This window comes from Drosophila takahashii, chromosome 2L (genome assembly GCF_030179915.1).
Source record: "Drosophila takahashii strain IR98-3 E-12201 chromosome 2L, DtakHiC1v2, whole genome shotgun sequence".
Taxonomy (NCBI): Eukaryota; Metazoa; Arthropoda; class Insecta; order Diptera; family Drosophilidae; genus Drosophila; species Drosophila takahashii.
In genome coordinates, this window is record NC_091678.1 from 28,095,933 (window position 1) to 28,119,080 (window position 23,148).

A 23,148-nucleotide genomic window follows, 5' to 3' on the forward strand; every position below is an offset into this window, starting at 1 on the left:
AACAACAACGCTAAAAATTTTCAAAAAATAAATGTGTTGGTGTCGTATAATTTTGAAACACACCTTATATAAAAAAAAACTGGAACTTTACCTCAATGGTGGTGCGAAAAAGTTTTCATTAAAACTATTTAAATTAAAAAAATTCTACATTTTTTTATAGGAACTCATTTAAAATATTAAATAATTTTATTGGAACTCATTTAAACAATATATTAATTTTATAGAAACTCATTAAAACGTAATAACTTTGATTGAAAATATGAGAAAAGCACCCTTGTTTTTTACAAGAGAACCATGGCCGACCGCCAAGTTATTTATTTAAAAATCAACTTAGAAATCATATTTGGGGTTCCTTTTGTAACCTTGGTAACACTTTTAGACAGTAACTAGCAATATTAAATTAAATTTCACATGTTTTAAGTTCCGTGAAACTTTTCAACAAATAAGAGCTGTTTGAAAATTCAACAGGACCCATTTTGAATTTTCAACAATTCAGCAATTCAACAGTTTAGGGAATACCCTGAATGTCTTATGAACTACACCATGCAACACGGAAAAATGTACTACAAATTGGACTTCAAATTCGGAGTCTACCCTGTAGTTCGCCGGGACTGGTCCCGAACTAGCGAAATCGCCATACACCGGGGGCTTGGGACTAACTCCCGTTCATACCACCCGCAATGTAAATTTCTATCCACTTTTACCACGGCATGTCCTAGGCGGTGGTCATATGGCGAAGTTCTGCATTACCTTTCGCCACAAAAGGGACCGTTAGGTGGTCCCATATTATACCCCTTTTTGCCACAAAAGGGGCCACCTATCGGACCATCTATCGGACCACCTATCGGTCCCTTTTGTGGCGAAAAGGGGTATGAAATGGGGTTGGTGTTTTCAATACCAAAAAAGCTGAATGCTATGAAACTTCCCAAGAAAAAATACTTTTTGTTAAATTAATTTATTGTATTATAAGTAGACAATTTTTCTATTTTTTTAATTTATATTTATTGAACAAATTCCTCTGCTGACACGTTTTTGTTGAGTGCCTCATTGTTGTTATTATTTGATTTGGATTTATTTTTAAAAAATCGTTTCTTTTGCAATTGAATTGCCTTGGGAATCAATATTTCTGCATTACCAGATTCTGAAACAATATCTAAAAAAAATAAGATTTTAGTGTTTTAAAATAAAATGAGAACAGAAAATAACTTCGGCAAGCCAAAGTTTTAATACCCTTGCAGCTTTCAGGAATAAAATTGTGACTAGAAAAGCATAAATATAAAATAAGAATAACCAACAGTTAAATGTAGACTTATTTCACGCTTTTGAAACTTGAACCGACAGACAGACGGACATGGTTAAATGGATTTACTTTATAGGTTTGAAAAGGTCTCCATTACTGCGTAACAAACTTCTGGACTAAATTATAATTCCCTCTGCATGGGTTTAAATATATATTTTTAGATTTTGTTATACAAGCCTGTTTACATCAAACCATGTTTTAAGATTTTGTTATAAAAGCCTGTTTACATCAAACCATGTTTTAAAAGTGAAAAGCAGAAAAAGACAGAAAGAAATAGGATTAAAGACAGATGGCATTCTAAGTAAATAGATTGAAATTGAATCAAGAAACTAAGTGTATTATAAAAAATACAGTTATAAAAATAACCTACCGTGAAGTGCACCATAGAAATGTGTAAAGGAGTTTACGGCTTTTTTTCCAGAAAGGCCTTTAACATTAAATCCCACAACAAACTCATCCGTGAGAACCCTCCGCAAGTTTTTTAAACCCCCTTCTGGCAGCAACAACGATCTCATGGCTTTAATCTAAAAAGGAAGAAAATTTCACTAAAATATTTATATCAAAGAAAAAAGACTTACGTAGGAGTCCTTTGCACCACTATTTCTCCTTCTCCTCTTTAACAAATCGACGAATGTGCCTGTTCCTGTTCATGGCTAAATATCACACATTATTAGGTATTTCACTTGCACAACTCATGGTGTTACTCACCTGTTGACGACACTTCAGATCACAACAAAATATAAAACTTTAAATGTACAATAAGACAAATTAAATACAATGTTTACAAAATTTGGCGCAAACGTTGGGTTAGTGATGGTAGCGGGGTTGGGTAGTTATGGCAATCCGTTACGATTAATATTGCGACTACCGATATCGTATAATCGATGGCAATAAAAACATTCGCTAATATTATTTTTGTTTAGTTCTATGTATATAAAATTAGGTACTTATGTATTTATTTTATATATCTAAGCACCAATAAAATCCGCTTGTTATGGAAGGAAAGAAAACGTTTTGCTACTGAACCACCGCTATTGTTAAAAATATTGCTGCAGCTAAATTGCTCATTATTAAATATAAATAATATAAAAAGAAATAAAATTCTATCATTTATTATTTTATTTTATCTCATTATTAAGTTTTTATTTTATTATTTTAACTTTTTTTAAATTTGTTTTTTATATAAACAAAATAAAGTTGTATTCGTTATTAAAATCATTATATACTTGTCAAAAATTTCATTTTACAATTTTTTTTAACTCATATAGAAGTGTTCACATAGAAGTGTTCACTCTCCGATAACTCTTTTGCTCTTGTAAAAAATACACACGCCACCTATTGACCCTTAAGGGACCACTGGGTGGTCGATCCCTTTTCTACCCCGAAAGTGCCACCGGCCCCCTTGAGAACTACAGGGTACTGATCGAATCTACCAACTATTTTGGTTTTCTCAAAAAAGTTTGTTTGCCATGTGTTACCCTTATTTTAAGATTTATATATTACGAAAATATCTATAGCAGCGCTCGGCACACTCATACAATAACACTTTGTTTTAGTTTTGTGTGAGTAAATTGCACGGGGCAGCTCATTAGTGTGTGTGTGCAGACCGCTGATCTATAGTGTACGTGGGTGGCAGAGGATGGGCAGAACAATTCCCTATGCTCACTTAATAGGACGCTGCCGATCGCTGACCTATAGTCTAGAACTTCAACTTTCAAATACCCGTTACTCAGATGAAAGGAGGGCGAGGAAAATTGAGATATGCAGTCATTAAAGCTACTAGCGCCAGCTATCGGCTGTTGAAATTTTTGATGGCTCCACCTAGCTGCTGTTTCAGTTTTGCTTATTACTTTTTAATGAATGGTCCGACTTAAAATTTTTTTTTTTAATTTGTATAGGTATTTTTAGGCACAAAAAATTTGCATTTATACATTTCCTTGATCTCAAAAGATGTGAGAATCGAAACTTCGACTGCCTAGGAAGCGGAAGGCAATCCAAACTTTTAGGCTATCCATATATTACGTAATCATAATTTAAATAATTATAATTCTTCATACAAAAAAAATGTTGTTTGCACTCCCTGGGTGATTACGTAATATATGGCAGTCTAGCAGACAGACGGACAGCCGAATAACAATTGTTAACTTTGGATTGAACAATAACCAAGCGTGAAAGTACTTTCATCGTGCCACTTTATCTATGACAGAAGTTGAAACTAGCAAAAAATGGTCTTTATTGGTTCGATTAGTTTATGGACAGTATATAGACTTATCTCTACACTCTAGTAACCCACATTATTTTATTACCATAGAGTATTGGATAGTCGGATGAGGAAATAAAACACAGACTTTTACTAGGTAGCATATTTATAGTATTTTTTATAGTTCCTTGTTTTCGTTGACGATTTTGTAAAGTACAAAACGATGATTATTTAAAGTTAGTTTAAGGTTTATAGCCACTATTTCCAAGGCGATAACAACTGCTGTTTGTTTAAGATGGTTAAAAGAAGTTTAAAAGGTTCAAACTAAAAACTTAAAGGCTGTAAACAGTTAGTCGCCCCCATGTACATATGTACATATGTATATAAAAATCTCGTAAATTTAAAAAGTTGGCCAGTGAAAATAGTGAAATGAAACCCGATCCTGAGTCTGATCTTTTGCGTGGCACTTACATCAGAAACGCGAATATCTCCGCGGGGTCTATTTCTCTACAGCTTGAATTGTTCAGCTTACTGAACAATATTAAAAATGGTTAGAAAAAGTGTATAAAGAATTAAGTAAAATACTAATTTTTATCTTTTTTGTTTTTGCTCACATTTACATTCATTTTTTACTTGTTATATGTATGTACTCGTATGTATGTATATATGTATAATTATTTATGTTTTGTTAGGCATGCATTCGACTTTAGGTTTAAATTGTTTAAAAGTTTTAGATCGTTTTTTAGTTTGATTCGTTTTTGTTTGTTTAACTTGGCTTAAAGCGTTCACTTATTGCTTATCTATGAGAAGGAACATAGTACAATATTTCAGCTTAAAAGACTAAACAACATTTCGAACAAGTCACTAGAAGGGTTTGGTTTATTTTTGTAAGTTTTTTCTTGTTTTTGTTACGTTACCAGTAATTCTCGTTATAGGCATGAGTTCCGAAAAGACTCTGTCGCCTTTATTGCATAGCTTTTGGCGCACAACATCGTGTAAATAAGCGTCAAATAACACTGCTATGTACGGTTCTATGTGTTCTATATAAGTACCATGTAAGTATTTTATCTAGTCAACTAGTTTCGTACAGCATTTTGAAAATCATATAGATAGTTCCGTTTGGTTGGGTTCGGTTCGCATTCTAGTATCAGAGAGTCCGGGATGGCGTAAGTAAAAAATATATGGTGTATGCGTGTATATAAATGTGTATAAATGTATATCAAGTTTAGTTTAGTATCACACTAGTAGAGATAATGCGAAGAGGCCTGAGCTCTATACTGTTTCGGTGTCAGTTTAATCAGCTTGGGGTTAAACGCTCCTAAGGCCGCCTCGTTGGTGGACGACGGAGGCGGCGGGGCGGTGTGCGTCCGGAAGCGCGACCTTAGGAAGTTCTGCATAGAGCGCAGGCGGATGATGGGCGCGCAGGGAGATTGTCGAAGCGAGTTGTGGTTAAGAGCCCAGTAAATCACTGGGCTGATGGACGAGTAGAAGTAGCCTGGAAAAGCTTCGTTTTAAGTGACTGGTCCTGGTTCTGGTTGCACCCGGGTCTAGGATTTGGACTCACCCAGTAGAAGGCTGAAGTAAACGGAGGTCTGGCTGCACTGCTGCTTGCTACCGAAGTTTTTGTAAAGGATGCAGAAGACGTGCGGTGTCCAGCAGGCTATGAAAATCACAGCTGAGGCGATCAGCATGTTGGCAAGGTGCCGCCGTGAACGAAGTGTGGATGTCTGGGGTAATGGTATCCCGGGGGTCGCAGGTCCTCTTCCCGCCCGGTTAATGCGCTGTCTCTGCGAGTGGGCTCGAATTTCTCTCATTGCTCTGAAAAAATTTAACAATTTAACAAATTTGTTTTTACACAAAGGGGTCCTCAAATTAGCTGCCGACGAAACAGGGATGCTGCTAGCCTCGGCGTAGATGACCCACCACCATTTGTCTTGCCTAGCACATTACATTTCAAGTAATGGATTGTGTCGAAACAAAATTCATTTTCGGATCATACTTATATATTCTACGATTTTTAGCTCTAATAAATTAAATGAGAGCAAATTACGTAGTCAATTTTTGATAACCTATTATGAACGGAAGGAATGAATCTAGATCCCATCCAAAGGCCATGCAAGCCTTACGCTGGTTCACTAGAGCTACTCGTGGTCACGCACTTCCCCGGTAATCTTCAAGAATCAAATACACAATTGGGAAATGTCCTTAAAGGGCGACAAAGGGGGTCTTTCTTCAAACCAGGAAAAAAATTTCACAAGATTCACTAAGGACAATAGCCTGATCAGTCTGACCTCCTTCACAATGAAAACACTTAAAAGAATGCATCAAAGAAATATCAGAACAAAAACTCTTTTCATAGGCTTAGCATGCGTCTGGTACACCGACGGTTTTGGTTGTTTTTTGAACCAACACTCCCCAAACCCGTTTCTGTGACACACCGAAAGTTCTTGATTGTACCAACACATTTTTTTTTAACGTGATCGTTACTCACCTTGGCGATATTGGATTGCTTGAGCGGTAAGAACCTGGTTCGAGGGCCGATCCGGTAGAGCCCGGCTGTTGCGGATGTAGGTTGTGAAGCTGGATGTCTCCTGGACTAATGGGCATTGGACCGCCCCCGATGCCCGCTCCATTTCCGTTGGAGGTGTCGTCTGCCGTGGTGCCCCCTCCGCAGGCAGCTTGCTGTGCGTTGGGGCAGCCAGTAACGATTACCATGTGGGTCTGGCGCCTCAGGATGGGGATGGGAAGGGGCAGCTCTCCGTGGGCAGCCCGAGCCGTCAGGGAAAGTGCGCAGAGCTTGCGACGGACGCCGTAGTGGTTGAGAAGCACACCAACGCCCGGCAGCACGAACACGGCGATCGTGTGAAAGGTAATGAAGGACATGAACATGGCGCTAGCGCCCAGATCGGAAGTGCAGCTTATGCTAACTGGGCTCGGCGTGGTTTTCGTCGCCATGCTACCCTTGACCACCATAGATTTGGCGATGATCTTATAGGCGAACAGGAATGGCGTGCTAATGGCCGCTGAGGCTAGCCAGGAAAGCACAGCCAATGAGACATGCAAGTAACGGCGCTGGCGCAACTGAGCCAATCTAGGATGTTTCACGGTGGCGTAGCGGTCCAGGGAGAGCATAAAGAACGAAATGGTGCTGGCCGCTACGGGCATGACCTGCAAGAAATAAAGGAATCATTTTGTTCGTTAGATTTAAATTTGGAATCGACAATTAATTGCAAAAACGAAATCGTAATTCCCGGGTGCCGTTGGACTGCAGAATTCAGAAAAGAAGCACTTGCGAAGCACAAGAGTCTGTCTGTCTGTCTGTCTGTCTGTCTGTCTGTCTGTCTGTCTGTCTGTCTGTCTGTCTGTCTGTCTGTCTGTCTGTCTGTCTGTCTGTCTGTCTGTCTGTCTGTCTGTCTGTCTGTCTGTCTGTCTGTCTGTCTGTCTGTCTGTCTGTCTGTCTGTCTGTCTGTCTGTCTGTCTGTCTGTCTGTCTGTCTGTCTGTCTGTCTGTCTGTCTGTCTGTCTGTCTGTCTGTCTGTCTGTCTGTCTGTCTGTCTGTCTGTCTGTCTGTCTGTCTGTCTGTCTGTCTGTCTGTCTGTCTGTCTGTCTGTCTGTCTGTCTGTCTGTCTGTCTGTCTGTCTGTCTGTCTGTCTGTCTGTCTGTCTGTCTGTATGTCTGTCTGTCTGTCTGTCTGTCTGTCTGTCTGTCTGTCTGTCTGTCTGTCTGTCTGTCTGTCTGTCTGTCTGTCTGTCTGTCTGTCTGTCTGTCTGTCTGTCTGTCTGTCTGTCTGTCTGTCTGTCTGTCTGTCTGTCTGTCTGTCTGTCTGTCTGTCTGTCTGTCTGTCTGTCTGTCTGTCTGTCTGTCTGTCTGTCTGTCTGTCTGTCTGTCTGTCTGTCTGTCTGTCTGTCTGTCTGTCTGTCTGTCTGTCTGTCTGTCTGTCTGTCTGTCTGTCTGTCTGTCTGTCTGTCTGTCTGTCTGTCTGTCTGTCTGTCTGTCTGTCTGTCTGTCTGTCTGTCTGTCTGTCTGTCTGTCTGTCTGTCTGTCTGTCTGTCTGTCTGTCTGTCTGTCTGTCTGTCTGTCTGTCTGTCTGTCTGTCTGTCTGTCTGTCTGTCTGTCTGTCTGTCTGTCTGTCTGTCTGTCTGTCTGTCTGTCTGTCTGTCTGTCTGTCTGTCTGTCTGTCTGTCTGTCTGTCTGTCTGTCTGTCTGTCTGTCTGTCTGTCTGTCTGTCTGTCTGTCTGTCTGTCTGTCTGTCTGTCTGTCTGTCTGTCTGTCTGTCTGTCTGTCTGTCTGTCTGTCTGTCTGTCTGTCTGTCTGTCTGTCTGTCTGTCTGTCTGTCTGTCTGTCTGTCTGTCTGTCTGTCTGTCTGTCTGTCTGTCTGTCTGTCTGTCTGTCTGTCTGTCTGTCTGTCTGTCTGTCTGTCTGTCTGTCTGTCTGTCTGTCTGTCTGTCTGTCTGTCTGTCTGTCTGTCTGTCTGTCTGTCTGTCTGTCTGTCTGTCTGTCTGTCTGTCTGTCTGTCTGTCTGTCTGTCTGTCTGTCTGTCTGTCTGTCTGTCTGTCTGTCTGTCTGTCTGTCTGTCTGTCTGTCTGTCTGTCTGTCTGTCTGTCTGTCTGTCTGTCTGTCTGTCTGTCTGTCTGTCTGTCTGTCTGTCTGTCTGTCTGTCTGTCTGTCTGTCTGTCTGTCTGTCTGTCTGTCTGTCTGTCTGTCTGTCTGTCTGTCTGTCTGTCTGTCTGTCTGTCTGTCTGTCTGTCTGTCTGTCTGTCTGTCTGTCTGTCTGTCTGTCTGTCTGTCTGTCTGTCTGTCTGTCTGTCTGTCTGTCTGTCTGTCTGTCTGTCTGTCTGTCTGTCTGTCTGTCTGTCTGTCTGTCTGTCTGTCTGTCTGTCTGTCTGTCTGTCTGTCTGTCTGTCTGTCTGTCTGTCTGTCTGTCTGTCTGTCTGTCTGTCTGTCTGTCTGTCTGTCTGTCTGTCTGTCTGTCTGTCTGTCTGTCTGTCTGTCTGTCTGTCTGTCTGTCTGTCTGTCTGTCTGTCTGTCTGTCTGTCTGTCTGTCTGTCTGTCTGTCTGTCTGTCTGTCTGTCTGTCTGTCTGCCTGTCTGTCTGTCTGTCTGTCTGTCTGTCTGTCTGTCTGTCTGTCTGTCTGTCTGTCTGTCTGTCTGTCTGTCTGTCTGTCTGTCTGTCTGTCTGTCTGTCTGTCTGTCTGTCTGTCTGTCTGTCTGTCTGTCTGTCTGTCTGTCTGTCTGTCTGTCTGTCTGTCTGTCTGTCTGTCTGTCTGTCTGTCTGTCTGTCTGTCTGTCTGTCTGTCTGTCTGGCTGTCTGTCTGTCTGTCTGTCTGTCTGTCTGTCTGTCTGTCTGTCTGTCTGTCTGTCTGTCTGTCTGTCTGTCTGTCTCAAAGTTTAGAAGACATTTTTCAAATCGGATCATTAATTAAGAAGTTATGCGCAATCTAAAAAACGGTGATATATCCATCTCCCTATACTATACTATATACTATAGCGTTCTCTCTTGTTGTATGTCTGAAAAGAGCCTCGTTTCAGAGTGTTTTCTGAGTCGGCACATAAATAAGAGCGTTTTCGGAGCACATTTGGTGCTCTCTAGGCATAGCCTCATAAAAACGATGGTATGGTCTGTCTGTCTCAAAGTTTAGAAGACATTTTTCAAATCGGATCATTAATTAAGAAGTTATGCGCAATCTAAAAAACGGTGATATATCCATCTCCCTATACTATACTATATACTATAGCGTTCTCTCTTGTTGTATGTCTGAAAAGAGCCTCGTTTCAGAGTGTTTTCTGAGTCGGCACATAAATAAGAGCGTTTTCGGAGCACATTTGGTGCTCTCTAGGCATAGCCTCATAAAAACGATGGTATGGAAAATTAAAGTAAAAATCGCGATTAAAATAACGGAAAGCACTTATCTGAGTCAGAAAAGAGTCAGATCGGACTCACAAATCAGCCTCTTAAAGTGCAACCTTTTTCAAAGAAAAAACTCTTTCCGGACTCTTTTTTGAACACTTTATGACTGTGAATACTCAGAAACAAGAAAGGAAGCTACCTTCGGCCAGCCGAAGCTTATATACCCTTGTAGATAAAAGAATGCTCACTCGGTGCAGTTCCAGGGATTCCAGATTCAGCGTTTCTATTTATTTAAATTTTGTTTTTAAGTAGTCAAGAATCAAAACGCCTACTTCCTACAAAGGTACAATGAATTTTCTTATATTTCTTTGAATATTCCTATGGGAGCCTTAAGATATAGTGGTCCGATCCGGCTCTCTCCGACATATGTACTACCTGCAATAGAAAGAAGACTTTCGGGAAAGTTTCATCGCGATAGCTTTAAAACTGAGAGACTAGCTCGCATAGAAACGGACAGACGGTCAGACGGACAGACAGACAGACGGACAGACGGACATGACTAGATAGACTCGGCTATTGGTCGGAAACGTCTCCTTCACTGCGTTGCAAACATCTGAGTGAAATTATAATACCCTCTACAAGGGTATAAAAAGTATCAGAAAACAGTGAGAAAACGCTCAAATTGCTTGCTGGGAAGCAGCTTAATACATTTATATTTCGTACAACCCTGATATTTTTTAACCCCCTTTGATAAAGAAACCCACTCACCTGTATGTAGTGGATGACCTTGCACAGCACCAGCGGCATTGATCGCGTCCGGCGGTTCATCGCGAGATTAAGGAGTGTGACCGGCGCAGAAATGCCGGTGACGAGCAGGTCCGCAATGCAGACGGCCAATAGTAGTGGGTTTCTGAGGCGCACCGAAGAGGCCGAGCAGAGGGTCAGCACCAGCGTGGAGTTGCCCACAACGCCGCCGAAAACCACAAGCCCGTAGCTGACCGCCAGCAGGAGCAGCGTCAGCGAGGAGATGCTGCTTAAAAAGAGGTTGCTAATTGAATAGGAACGGGCAGCAAAAGATCGTTACCCGAACTGCTCCTGGTCCAAGTCGTACGGATTGCCCAGGCTCAAGTTGCCGTATTCGTAGTCCATGGGCAGTTGGTTGGGATCCTGGTGTGCGAACTGCAGCTCGGCGGATTCAAGACCATAATTATTACTATAACTGGGCTCCGGGAGATGGCGTCGGTAGGAGTTCTCCCACCACTGCTGCAGATTGTCCCTGTTCATGCCTCCGATCCCGCGCCAGAATCCGTTCTCGACTCCGATGCTTTTGCTTCTATTCGTGGCCTGGTCCGTACTCGTTTTGGGCGATCTTCGATGGCGACGCGTTTGTCTGGTAGCCTCATTTCATACTAAAAGAGCTGCCGTGTGGCGTGCGACAAAAGGTAGCAAAGTAACAAAATGCCATCATCATCGGTCTTTTGTCTGCCAACAAGGACACATCTCCCACACACACACCAGCCCGTTGAAACTGACACTTATGCAATGAGGGCACGGAACGAATGCGAGCAAGGCGCACTAAGAGATTACTGATGTTCTTCCTTCCGTCTGCCCACACCCATACCAGTGCCGCGAAATGAATGGCAACGCAACCTTGCACTTTGTGCACTCGACAACCACAAGGTCCGCCCATCCCCCTTTTAAGGCCCTGTCTCTGTTTTCATCAAGGGCGAATTGTTTGGATATTTCTTGGGGACCTCTTTTTACTCCAAAATTTAATTTTCCCTTTTGCAGATACCCTTTTTTCATAAAAATTTCATTTCATAAAAATGTGCGTATAATAATAATGATTATTATTCAATCTACCGATTTGCATTGGTCTATTGCAGCGATAGGCAGCGTCCTATTAAGTGAGCATAGGGAATTGTTCTGCCCATCCTCTGCCACTCACGTACACTGTAGAACAGCGGTCTGCACACACACACTAATGAGCTGCCCCGTGCAATTTACAAATCTAAAACAAAGTGTTATTGTATGAGTGTGCCGAGCGCTGGTCTATTGTGATACATATGTCCGTTGGAACTTACCCTCTCCACACCTATCTTAATTTAAGATTTACAATTCTATTGTTATTACAGAATCTTTCGATTTATACATCTCCGAAGTTAATATTAGAAGCTTAAGCACGCTTTAAGTAAATTTTCTGAAAGTAAAAATCTTAAAATAAACCTATGTAAAATCAACATAGAAAAATAGTACTTAACTATTTTCTAAACTTTTCATGTATTTTGTTGATTTATTTTTTTGGTCATTGAATCGTATTTAACAATTAAAATAGTAGAAAACCTATTTACAACATTTTCATGTATTCATTTGCCAAATTAATATTAACGTCTTAATTAACATCGTAGGAAAACTATTTTATTTGTTTGCGTGTTTTTTGTTGTTTTATATTTTTGGGGCATTGAATGGTGACACCACAATTAATATCGTAACACAACTATTTTTATACCCTTGCAGAGGGTATTATGATTTCAGTCAGAAGTTTGCAACGCAGTGAAGGAGACGTTTTCCATAAAGTATATATATTCTTGATCAGCATCACTAGACGAGTCGATCTAGCCATGTCCGTCCGTCTGCCTGTCCGTTTCTACGCAAACTAGTCTCTTAGTTTTAAAGATATCGGCTTGAAACTTTCCCAAAAGCCTTCTTTCTATTGCAAGTAGTATATAAGTCGGAGCCGACCGGATAGGACCACTATATCTTATAGCTCCCATAGGAAGGATCGGAAAAAAAAACGTTAAAAAAATTATAGCTTCGGAGTTTTTTGAAATATTACCTTCTTCTTTTGGGGATATTATTTTATTAAATATTTCTGAATTTCGAATTAAATATTACAAAAATCGGACGACTATATCATATAGCTGCCATAGGAACGATCGGAAAATTAATGGGAAAGTAATAGGAAATAAATTTGAGCTTTTTTGGTTTTTATTGTTTTCTCTTCTACTCTAGGGCATGACTCTTTTTAAATATTTCCGAATTTCAATTTTAATTTTATCAAAATCGGACGATTTAATAGGGACGATCTGCAAGGGTACATAAGCTTCGGCTGGCCGAAGCTAGCTTTTGTTGTTTTAAAAATACACTTATAAATTGCAGGTCAATTTTTTTTCTGGACTTAGGGTGGTTAGAGTATCCGACTCATAATCGCTGGGTCGTGAGTTCAAATCCCGCTTATGCAGATGATGCAGAGGGTATTATGATTTCAGTCAGAAGTTTGCAACGCAGTGTCCGTCCGTTTCTACGCAAACTAGTCTCTCAGTTTTCAAGCTATCGGGATAAAACTCTTCCAAAAGTCTTCTTTCTATTGCAGGTAGTATATAAGTCGGAACGAGCCGGATCGGACAACTATATCATATACAGTGTTGGGAAAGGTACTGTGTTTTTTTACCTAGGTAAGGTAAAAGGTATTGTCAAAAATAAATACCTAGGTAAGGTAAAGGTACTTAAATTTCCCAGTACCTAGGTAAAGGTAAAAGGTATTTATAAGGTATTTTTTATTTTTTATAATTTTTTTGTTTTGTTCAATGTAATCATTTAAACTTAAAATAAGACTAGTTTTCAGTTTTTAGTCGTCTTAATCAAACAATATCTTTTCATTTCATTTAAATTTAAATGTTTTAATTTTGTGCATATATTTTTAAACCACGCGGCATGAATAATTTTATGCACGTATCACTTCATTAATGTATTTATGAAACCCTCATGTACATATTTGGCGCGCAAAAATTCCGTATGTAGAAACATTGACTATATATTGTGCATATGCATGTATATGCCGTTTGTTTACGTACATACGGCATTTTTGCGCTCCAAATACACTTTGGTTTCATAAATAAATTGATGTAGTGATGGGAACATACATACGTGCACAAAATTATATAAAAAAAAACTGCGATTAGTTTTAACTTCACAAAACAAACAATAGAACGGCTGAATTATTAATGCTGCGTTCCGACTATTACAATTCTGAAACGAAACGATACAATGAAACGATACTACAGTGTCGCAGTCAGATTTGGCTATTTTAAATCAGAGCAATGTTTAATACCTATGTAAGTACCTTAATAATTCCAAAGGTATATAAAAATAAATACCTAGGTAAGGTAAAAGGTACTCAATTATTTGTATACCTAGGTAAGGTAAAAGGTACCACTAAATTGTACCTAGGTACGTACCTAGGTAAAAGTATCTAGGTATGTCCCAACACTGATCATATAGCTCTCATAGGAACAATCGGGAAAAAAAATGTAAAAAAATTATATCTTGGGCGTTTTTAAACCTATAACATCCTACTTTTGGAAATGTCATTTTTTATCTAATTCTGAATTTCGAATAAATTTTTTTCAAAATCGGACGACTATGTCATATAGCTGTCATAGGAACGATCGGAAAATTAATGGGAATATAATAGGAAATAAATTATTGCTTCGTTAGTTTTTATTGTATTCTCTTCTACTCTAGGATATAACTCTTTTCAAATATTTTCGAATTTCGATTATAATTTTATCAAAATCGAACTACTATATAATATAGCTGCCATTGAAACGAACGCAAAATTAATGAGAAATAATAGGAAAATTAACATTTTTGCGATTTGTAAATTAATAGGAATTATCTGCAAGGGTATATAAGCTTCGGCTGGCCGAAGCTAGCTTCCTTTCTTGTTTTCCTTCTTTTTTTTGTTAAATGTTGATTTTAAGTCCATTGATTTTCCTCTACGAAATCATTCTTCTGTGGCCTACTGGTCAGAGCAAATTAAATAAAAAAGAAAAATAGGTAAAAAATTAAATAAAAAAACAAAAAATTTGTACGGGTTAAATTCTATTTTGTAGGCTATCTACTTATTTTATAGGTAATCCACAATTTTTTTGTGCATTTTCTATGTCCGTCTGCCTGTCTGTCTGTCTGGATGAAAGCTGAGATCTGGGAAACTACAAATGCTAGAAAGTTGGGATTACGCAGCGCAAGTTTCTTTCAGCCGAGGGCCACGCCCCCAACGCCCACAATTGCTTTAAACTATTTTAAAAGGTATCTGGCGCCCACATCTTTAAAGATTTCGGAATTTCGAGCGGATTACTTTTGGAAGTCAAAGAATATCATTTTTGGTGCCGACGTCTTTAAAGTAGGCAACACATATTGGAAAAGGCTGTGATTTTCGGAAGCTCTCTTCTTTAGAGCTGTTTTTTGTCGGTCCTAGAACTAATTTTATTGAAAGTGAAATGTGTATGCATTAATTTGCTTCACATGCCGTCAGCAACAAGTTTAAAAGGTGGCAAAAGCGAGAATGAAAGCGAAAAGCAGGTTGAAGAAGGAGGCGGAAGGATGGCCGCAAGGAGGTCCAACGAAGTGAGCGAGAGAAAGAGATGATGACGAGATTTGCCAGTGTTGCTGCTGCCAATATGAAAAGTGTCCGCTACAGGTGACTTAATGTGACACATGCATATACAGACAGAAGCCCAAACACAAACGCACAGTAGGGAGGGGAGTCCTGGTTCTGTCTTGGCCGAAGCACAGGATACACATACACATCTCTCCGCCTTTCCTTTGCTCTTCTTTTGGCTTTAACGTCAGCCTGCCCGTAGCTTTTGTCTGTCTTTATTGATTTCAGCAGCTTTTATATTCGTATTAGGAGGCCAGAGCATGGTCAGAGGTTGCAAGGAGCTCGAGCTACGGCTCTTGGGTCCTTGTCCAGGCTTCTTGTTCGTTGGCTTATTCGTGACCGCCACAATGGGAAAAAAAAGGCATTGTATATCTGCGCGATGAGGAATAATTATACATGGAATTTATAGCCGCTTTATGAAATTCCAGTCGAATTTCATGCTTGTTTTGAAGCATGAATTTTGGGGAGGACATTTTCTAATTACTTTCTTAGGTGATGGTGGTAGGAGACTAGGCAGGAACTCAGACAAGCCCAAGCACAAACACAACTCCACATCCAATTCCTGACAAGGCCTCATCGCATTGAGTACATATGTATAAAACAACACTACATTTACTAAACCACAGAAACGTGTGGCATGACAAAGTCAAAAATAATGTTTCATAGACACTCTTACAAACTAACACCAAACCAGGAACGCATTTCCAAACGTACACACATACATACATACGTATAAACAGGGATTCACCACCACGTATACGTAATAACCCACCGTGCTTTGATTAACGAAATATTTTATTGTATTTGTGGCTGATCCTCCTGGTTCTTTATGTTGCGATTGCAGCTATTGCTGCTTGTATAGAATTATTAACAGTTTGAGATATTTTGCTTATTCGTTGGCCGTCGTTTCAAATTATATACTATGAATTTCGTATGCAGAATGACTTGTATTCATAATCTTGTAAAAAATCCTGGTCGTCGACAACTTCGAATTGTTTTGTTGATATTGGGCGCGTGTGTGAGTGTGTGTGCGGTGTTTGTATGTATGAGTGTCGGGTGTAGGGGGCGAAAAAAGGTAAAATGGAACTCAAGGCGCGATGTGCAGGGATGGTTCTTCAGCGGCGCACATTACTCGACAGGACCGCGGCGGAAGACTGAGTCAGGGAAAAGTCCTCCAGAGCTCCGGCCGCAGAGTCGTCGCAATCCGAAGTCAAGAGTCCTCGGGTGCGACAGCAGAGAGAAAAAGCTTTGCGCTGGAGCTTTCCGCACACTGACTTTCGCTTTCAATCGGCTGGACATTAGGAAGCAAGGCTAAAATCTAAGTAGCAACGGTCAGAAATCGGGGGAAACCGTCAAACATCAGTTTGTTTTTAGATTCCCCATACAAACCACAAGCTACAGTCAAATGTCATTAACGCATACATACCCTTAGGAAATAAGCTTAATTAAGCAAACCCAGCTTTAGTTTTGTAAATCTAGCTTTTTCTACTTTCACTGTAATTTCTCCTTCGCCTGCTGAAAGTCTTAATACCAAAATTTGAAGACAATAACAATAAGTTATTGAACGTAACTGTTATAAGTTTTATTTTAAAAATCACACTTTTCTGATTTGTAAAGTAAAACTTAAAGAATAACTGTTATTTTTAGAGTTTTATAATAAAAGTTGACAAATAACAGTTATTCGTCGTGATCAAAAATAAAACTCAAACTTGATTTATGGCGATTTTGTGGGTAAACGAAATTTTAAAAAAATATAGGTATAAAATATGCGCGGTTGCCTTTTTTAACAAATTTTTAGTAAGTTATAAAAAGCACGGGTATCATGTTTTTTTTAATTATTTCATTTTTTCAAAAATGTCAAGGGAATAACTGTTATTCATAAAAATCAAAAAATAACAGTTATTTTTTGAGTTTTATTATAAAAATTAAAAAATAAAAATCATTACGGATTTGTAAACTACAATGGCTAATAAAAATTGTGGTGTATTTAAAAAATTTTTAGGACCCTTCTAAGTGCGTGATTTTTTTGTATGAAAAATTTACAATAACAGTTATTTTCGTTCCCTGACAATAACTCTCGATCGGTGAATCACTTGTTTTAATCGTCCTACCGCAGCAGATTTTCAACTCTGCGTCTATGTATAGTATATCCTATAGTATAGTCTATCTCCTCACGCACACTTCCTCTGCTAGATGTCACTACGTGTACACTGTACGGCCGCCCGCAGTAATAAGATGTTAACATACATAATTAATTTTTTAAAATTTCCCCGACAATCTCACATTAACCATATTTGTCAACCTTGACCCGCGCAAAATCGTTTAACTAAGCCCGCGGCACAACCCAGAATAAACAAGAGAGAACGCTATAGTCGGGTTGTTGTCCCGACTATCAAATACCCGTCACTCAGCTAAAGGGAGTGCGAACGCTGTGTCGGGTTGGTGTCCCGACTAATAATCGTAACTCAGCTAAAAGGAGTGCGAGGGAGATAGATATATAATTTTTGATTGCGTATAACTTTTTAATGAATGGTCCGATTTGAAAAATGTCTTCTACATTTCGATAGGTATAAATATACACAACAAAATTGCATTTATACTTCTCGGAAATCTTTAAAGATGTGGGCGCAGGACCCATTTTAAAATCGTTAGTGGGCGATTGTGGGCGTTAGAGGGGGCGTGGCGCTCGGCTAAAATAAACTTGCGCTGCGTAGGAAGCCAAAGAATATGTGTGGAAAATCTCAACCTTCTAGCTTTTGTAGTTTCTGAGATCTCAGCGTTCATACAGACAGACAGACGGACAGACGGACAGACGGACATGGCTAGATCGACTCGGCTAGTGACCCTGATCAAGAATATATATACTTTATGGGGTCGGAAACGCTTCCTTCTAGCTGTTACATACTTTTGCACGAATCTAGTATACCCTTTTACTCTACGAGTAACGGGTATAAAAAGAACATAGGTCCAATCTAATTACTAACATTCTTTTTATTTAAATATTCCTTTGTATATGATTAAAATGCATGATGTACTAGTTAATAGTTGCAACTGGTATTGGATTTCTTCCATGGTATACTTTTTATGTGTAACCTATGCGCTTGTTTTGTTAAATTACTTGTTTTGTAGTTAGCATTTTGCTTTTGCTCACTCTGTTTGAAATGTATGCAGAATACTGTATCTTGTGGTGTAAATTACAAATTAAAAATGGATAATCATACGTTATGTGAATGGATTTTAATCCTAAAGGTGGGCGGCAATAAATTATAGAAAGAAGGAAACAGGTTGAGGGTTACATTGTATCAGTGACGAGAATAAATTAGAGTTTGGGAACAAAATACATTTTATCCGTATTCTGAGATTATCGAATAGTATGTAGATAGCGAGTTTTAGCATAATAATGAACTTTTAACTTATAGCATATAATTTGCTGGATTTGTTTAGTTTCACTTTAAATAAGTAGCAGCAGAGTTTCGATGATCAGTTCTCAGTGTTTCCTACGCGGATCAGTATTGTTGTTGGCAGCGGTATATTTGTTTGTGGCAGCATTAAAAAGCCGCTCGCCATCTAATCATCAATAGTGTACTCGGGCATCTTCTCGTACTTTTGCTTCGTGCCCTCGTGGCTGGTGTCCACCAGCAACGCCGTGTGCGAGTAACCCATAGTTACCTGAGGTATTTTAATGTTGTCCAACTTTGGCACCTCCTTAGGCACCGTCGACGACTTCTGGAACTCCCCGATGCCCAGCTCTCCAAACGTTGGCGATGCGCCCCAAGCGATAAGTGTGTCATCGGCCGAAATCACGATTGATGTGTTGGCACAGCCAATGTCGGTGATATTCCATCCGGACAGATCCTGAACTGGTTTGGGATACATATTAGCCTCGCCTGTCTTCTTATTCTGGCCGAACAGGAAGAGCAGGCCCAGCTCATTAACGATCAGACTAAAAGTAGATCCGCAGTAGACGCTACGCCCACCCCGACCCTGTGTGTCATAAAACTTCATTAGTCGCGGTACCATCTCGTCCTTGGGCTCTGCATGGCCGAGACGTCCAAAACCGCCAAAGCCCCAGCTGTAGACGCGTTTCTTGGAGTCAATGGCGACCTGTAAAGGAAAGATTTGTAAGATATTGAAAAGCTGCAGAATTATTTTCATCTTACTGTGTGGTTGTTGCCGCAGGCAAAATCCACGATCTGCACACCATCGACTGGCGTCACATGGCCTTCCTTGCTTTTCTCTATATACAGGACCACCTTTTTGGGCGACGTCTCGAAGTGGAATGACAGCTTGTTGGCGTTTACAAAATACTTGGCGTCAGTGTTGTGGCCCAACTGGCCGTATTCTGGCAGTCCAAATGTGTGCAGGCTCCCCTTGATGTCCAGAATGACCGAGAACTCGGCCCCGCAACCGATCCGGATGATCGGCGGTCCTCGGTAGTTGATCGGCGTGGGCGAATAGATATTGGCGTGGGTATTCCCCACGCCGCACTGGCCAGACTTATTCTCGCCGCAGGCGTATACGGTGCCCGTGTCGGTCAGAAACAGAGTGTGATGCCGGCCGACCGCTGCTTGCACGATGTTTAGCTGTTCCAGGGCCGGAATGAGGGTGGGCTTCTCAGCCAACTTAATGTCTTGGCTAAGGCCCAGCTGGCCGCTGGGATTCCGCCCAAAACCAAGCGCCTTGCGGTCCATGTTGATAACAATTGTGTGAGCGGCACTGGGTCCGCTAGCCACATATCGATACTGCAAAAGAGGCGCTCTGTGAAAATAGTGCGAGGCGACGTGGAGGATGGCTTACCTTCTCATCCGTAAACCGGTGAAAGCTGTACAGGTTTGGGCGCACCTTCGTAACGTTCTTGCGGTCCCGCTTACCAGTCAGGTCCCAGGTTACCATGCCGGCAAGCAGCATCTGGCCCGGAGTCTTTTCCAAAGTGGCCAGCAAGTCCTCGGGCAGCTTGCTGGGCGGGTCAAGGTCGTCGTGGGGAATGAGAACCTCCATTTGATTAGCAGCGGCCGCCTGTTGGTGCACGCCGTCTTCTTCGGACTCATCGCTGAACTCATCCTCGTAGTCAGACTCCTTCTTCTTCGGGCGCCGCTTATTGGGTCCGGCTCCGTTGCCTCCTGCCTTGCGCTTGGCTGACATTTTCTCGCTTATCGGATATTTTACTGGACTGGTATGGATCTGTTCACGGTGGCTGAAACGAAGCAAAGTAGAGGATAAGTTGAGCCCTAAAAACCGAAACCAAAATTCGCACCCAGCAAAGCGGAACGTGAAATATGTTTATGGTATAAAATTCATGAATTCTAAAAAACTAAGTCATGATTTTTCGACACAAAAAGTTTTTGAAGTTATGTACATTTTGGAAATATAAAAAATGGTTTAAGTTAAAAGCCAGTCTAACAAAGTAATGACTGACCAATTTTTAAAGGCAAAACAAAATATCAGCTTCAAAAGATCACTGAGATAAAGGGTTAGGTGGTTACTCTCTGACAATGAATTTGGTGTAATTGAATACATGAACTTGGCTTCCCATAAACGCAGTAAAATGCCAGCAAGCCGCTCTCGAACGTTTGGTGGTGTGCACTCGTCTGTGTGTCCCTGCGTTTGTGGTGGTTTTTGCACAGAAACAAAATGAAAGCCGCAGCAAGCGACGCCATCAACAGAGTACATATTTCTTGCCTTCATTTATCGAAGTTCTTAAAACTTAGTCAATTTTTATTATGAAATCGCTTGACTCTTGAACTATTTCCCCAGCTCGGAAAGAGTAAGCTTCAATACAGCGACATCAAAGGCAAAATGCCCGGCGCATTTTAAATGGTAGCGTCACTTTACAAACACAGACATTTCACGGGGTTCATCGAACATAAGAGTTTGTCGATTTGCTGTGCTCTTTTATAGTATGATAGAAATGTATCTAAAATCTTTTAATTTAGCGGTTGAACTTACAGTTGTGTGCGGCTTTATTACTTTTCGCTGCAAAATTACAAACAACAACGCTGGTTTACAAAGCTGGAACAAAAATCGATGATTATTCGAAGCTATCGATGTCTCCAGAAATTAGGCAATCGATGTTTCCCATGCAACCAACGATTGTTTTAATGAGGGGATTCCCTAAACTGTTGAATTGCTGAATTGTTGAAAATTCAACAGAAAATTTCAGCAATTAAGGGAACGACCCACAATAAGTCCTGTTGAATTTTCAAACAGCTGTTATTTGTTGAAAAGTTTCACGGAACTTAAAATATGTGAAATTTGATTAATTATTGCTAGTTACTGCCTAAAATTGTTACCAAGGTAAAAATAACCACAAATATGCTTTCTAAGATGATTTTGAAATAAATAATGCGAACATGATCACTGATCATGATGCAATGATCACTAATCACTGATGCAAAATTCTTGCATCATGATCAGTGATCATGTTCGCATTATTTATTTCAAAATCATCAAGCGGGAAAAATAATTTTTTTTTAAATTGCGCGCGCAATGTTAGATATATATTTTACTTTTACGTCATCGAAATGTATCATTAGCGTTCAGCAGAAAAAACTTGATCACTGATTACTGATCCATCAATGATCAGAGATAATGTTGTTCTGCTAAACGCGGCCAGTAATCATGTTGTACTGCTGAACGCGACCAATCCGTGTGAAACGGTTGGGATTTTTGACAAATGTAAAACTCGTGTTCCAACAGAACACATAGCAGCTGACTTGAAGAGCAGGTGCTCAACTCAACATTAACGAAGGGGGATTTCAACTCGGCAATACATAGTACACTTTTAAATAATGTAAGATATTAATTATTATTTTGCTGCAAGCATTAATGTTTTCGTACGCAGAATGTAACGAACCGCTACGCTCATAACCATAATTTAGGCTAGTTGTTGTACCGAGCCATCGGCGCGCGCGAAAGATATTCTCCGGCTCTGGCTCTCGGCTATGGGTGTGATGATATTGCCGATGACTCGTATTGCCTTTGGCTAATAATATTTAGATACTCGCGTGCATCACCGAAAACCGGGTTGAGAAAAAAACACACACAATATAATGCTACTGTACGTTTCCTGATAATTCCCCTTTCGTCTGACTTCATCCTTCGCCTCCCTGGATGTCATGGAGGTCTTGGTCTGCCCACCCTACCTTTGGTCGCTCATCCCCTTCGTCGCTCGACATCCTGAGCGACCCCTTTACCAAGTGCTACTCTACATTGCAGACAGCGCTAGCTGCGGCCACTTTTTCGAATTAGCTAAACATTATAAAATTTATTTACCAACTAAAAATATAAAACCATCACTTAAACTAAATATAAGAACATGCATGAATTAAATAAATAAATATAGACAATAAATAAATAAAACAGGTTAAAATATGATAAATAGTTAAATAAGATTTTTAAAACTTTTTGTGTATATAAATATGGTTAAGTGCCGCATGGGGATTATTGCATTCGACTTGGAAAAGTTTCATTTAATATTTAATTAATTTATTTTCCCCATTTAATTTGATTTACTTCATATTTATTACACTAGTTTACAAAATAATATTCTTGGTGTGCTCCCCAGCAATTGATGGCAAATTCTGTTAGTGTTGGACCCCTAGATCGATGGCACAGTTTTTTTTAAAAGATTTTTTAAAGTTCGTAATGTTAAATTTCGGACTTTTTTCGAATTTCTTCTTATATCTCGCCAGATATCCACTCGATTGGGCCAGTTTTAGTTTTATTTTAAAGTCAATAGATCAGAGCTTAACTTTGCCATACAGATCAATATGATTGGATGAGTAGTGGCAGCGCAGAAGCTCGACAAAGATGAAAAATGTGTTTTTTGGTCGTCTGTAAGTCGGCTGTATATATCTTAAAAACTCGAAATAAATCCGTTGAAAAATCAAAATGGGTACAAACTTAAAGTTTACATCCTACCGAATAAAACAAGCCGGATATGGCCCAAATCCATGGAAAACTGGATTTATGGTGGATTTTTAAAGTTCGGATTTTTCCACTTTTTTCGGTTGACAGAGTCCAAATAGGCGGCGACATGTAAACAAAAATAATTGGTGTTGGCAGCCGGGTCACTAAATATTCTTTTGGGCCGGGGCATGGGTTATAGAGGGAAATGACTTATCAATGACGAGAAATGGGGTAATCATTTACGCCCTTCCTGGGGCGCTGCGGCTATTCCTTGACGAAACGCTGGCGTTTAACTTGCTCGCTGGATATGTAGTTTGCGGATGCGCCCAGTTCTTTTTTGTTGAATTCGCCCTCTCTCTCTTCTCGGTGGCCTTTGTAGCGCTTGCTCGAAGAAAAAATATACTTTTCTAGCGCCATCTGTTGGTCGTTCGGAAAGTGGGTACTGCGTTGC

The 23,148-nt window shown here is 40.1% G+C and overlaps 2 protein-coding genes and 1 long non-coding RNA gene across 4 annotated transcripts; all 3 read right to left on the bottom strand.

Annotated features, from left to right (window-relative positions):
- Positions 1-936: 936 nt before the first annotated feature.
- On the bottom strand, positions 937-2,153 carry LOC138911967 (uncharacterized). Its single transcript, XR_011417594.1, has 4 exons — positions 2,009-2,153; positions 1,879-1,953; positions 1,671-1,824; positions 937-1,153 (listed from the first exon to the last, which is right to left on the bottom strand). It is a non-coding gene; the product is annotated as an uncharacterized lncRNA (long non-coding RNA).
- Positions 2,154-3,648: 1,495 nt separating this feature from the next.
- Positions 3,649-16,378, bottom strand: LOC108063492 (gastrin/cholecystokinin type B receptor). Its single transcript, XM_017150604.3, has 7 exons — positions 16,216-16,378; positions 15,562-16,107; positions 10,431-10,764; positions 10,115-10,376; positions 5,992-6,668; positions 5,065-5,318; positions 3,649-4,995 (listed from the first exon to the last, which is right to left on the bottom strand). Exons 3-7 carry the CDS (start codon positions 10,628-10,630, stop codon positions 4,742-4,744), a joined length of 1,647 nt encoding a protein of 548 aa, XP_017006093.2. The 5' UTR covers positions 10,631-10,764; positions 15,562-16,107; positions 16,216-16,378; the 3' UTR covers positions 3,649-4,741.
- Positions 16,379-17,760: 1,382 nt separating this feature from the next.
- Positions 17,761-20,841, bottom strand: LOC108063494 (protein RCC2 homolog). 2 transcript variants are annotated; one of them, XM_017150606.3, is made up of 4 exons: positions 20,736-20,841; positions 19,587-19,983; positions 18,950-19,531; positions 17,761-18,893 (listed from the first exon to the last, which is right to left on the bottom strand). In XM_017150606.3, exons 2-4 carry the CDS (start codon positions 19,929-19,931, stop codon positions 18,357-18,359), a joined length of 1,464 nt encoding a protein of 487 aa, XP_017006095.1. In that variant the 5' UTR covers positions 19,932-19,983; positions 20,736-20,841; the 3' UTR covers positions 17,761-18,356. The 2 variants fall into 2 exon arrangements, with proteins under 2 accessions (XP_017006095.1, XP_070073846.1); XM_070217745.1 differs by lacking the exon at positions 20,736-20,841 and adding an exon at positions 20,044-20,190.
- Positions 20,842-23,148: the final 2,307 nt, after the last annotated feature.

What these genes read in the sequence shown, in the direction of transcription:
- LOC108063492 (XM_017150604.3), bottom strand. Translation starts at nt 10,630, where the DNA reads ATGAACAGGGACAATCTGCAGCAGTGGTGGGAGAACTCCTACCGACGC. An exon ending in TTGGACCAGGAGCAGTTCGG is followed by an intron (nt 10,377 to 10,430) that starts GTAACGATCTTT and finishes CTTTTTAAGCAG; the next exon opens with CATCTCCTCGCTGACGCTGC. An exon ending in AGCAATCCAATATCGCCAAG is followed by an intron (nt 5,319 to 5,991) that starts GTGAGTAACGAT and finishes AAATTTTTTCAG; the next exon opens with AGCAATGAGAGAAATTCGAG.
- LOC108063494 (XM_017150606.3), bottom strand. Translation starts at nt 19,931, where the DNA reads ATGTCAGCCAAGCGCAAGGCAGGAGGCAACGGAGCCGGACCCAATAAG. An exon ending in ACCGGTTTACGGATGAGAAG is followed by an intron (nt 19,532 to 19,586) that starts GTAAGCCATCCT and finishes CCTCTTTTGCAG; the next exon opens with TATCGATATGTGGCTAGCGG. An exon ending in CCTGCGGCAACAACCACACA is followed by an intron (nt 18,894 to 18,949) that starts GTAAGATGAAAA and finishes TTTCCTTTACAG; the next exon opens with GTCGCCATTGACTCCAAGAA.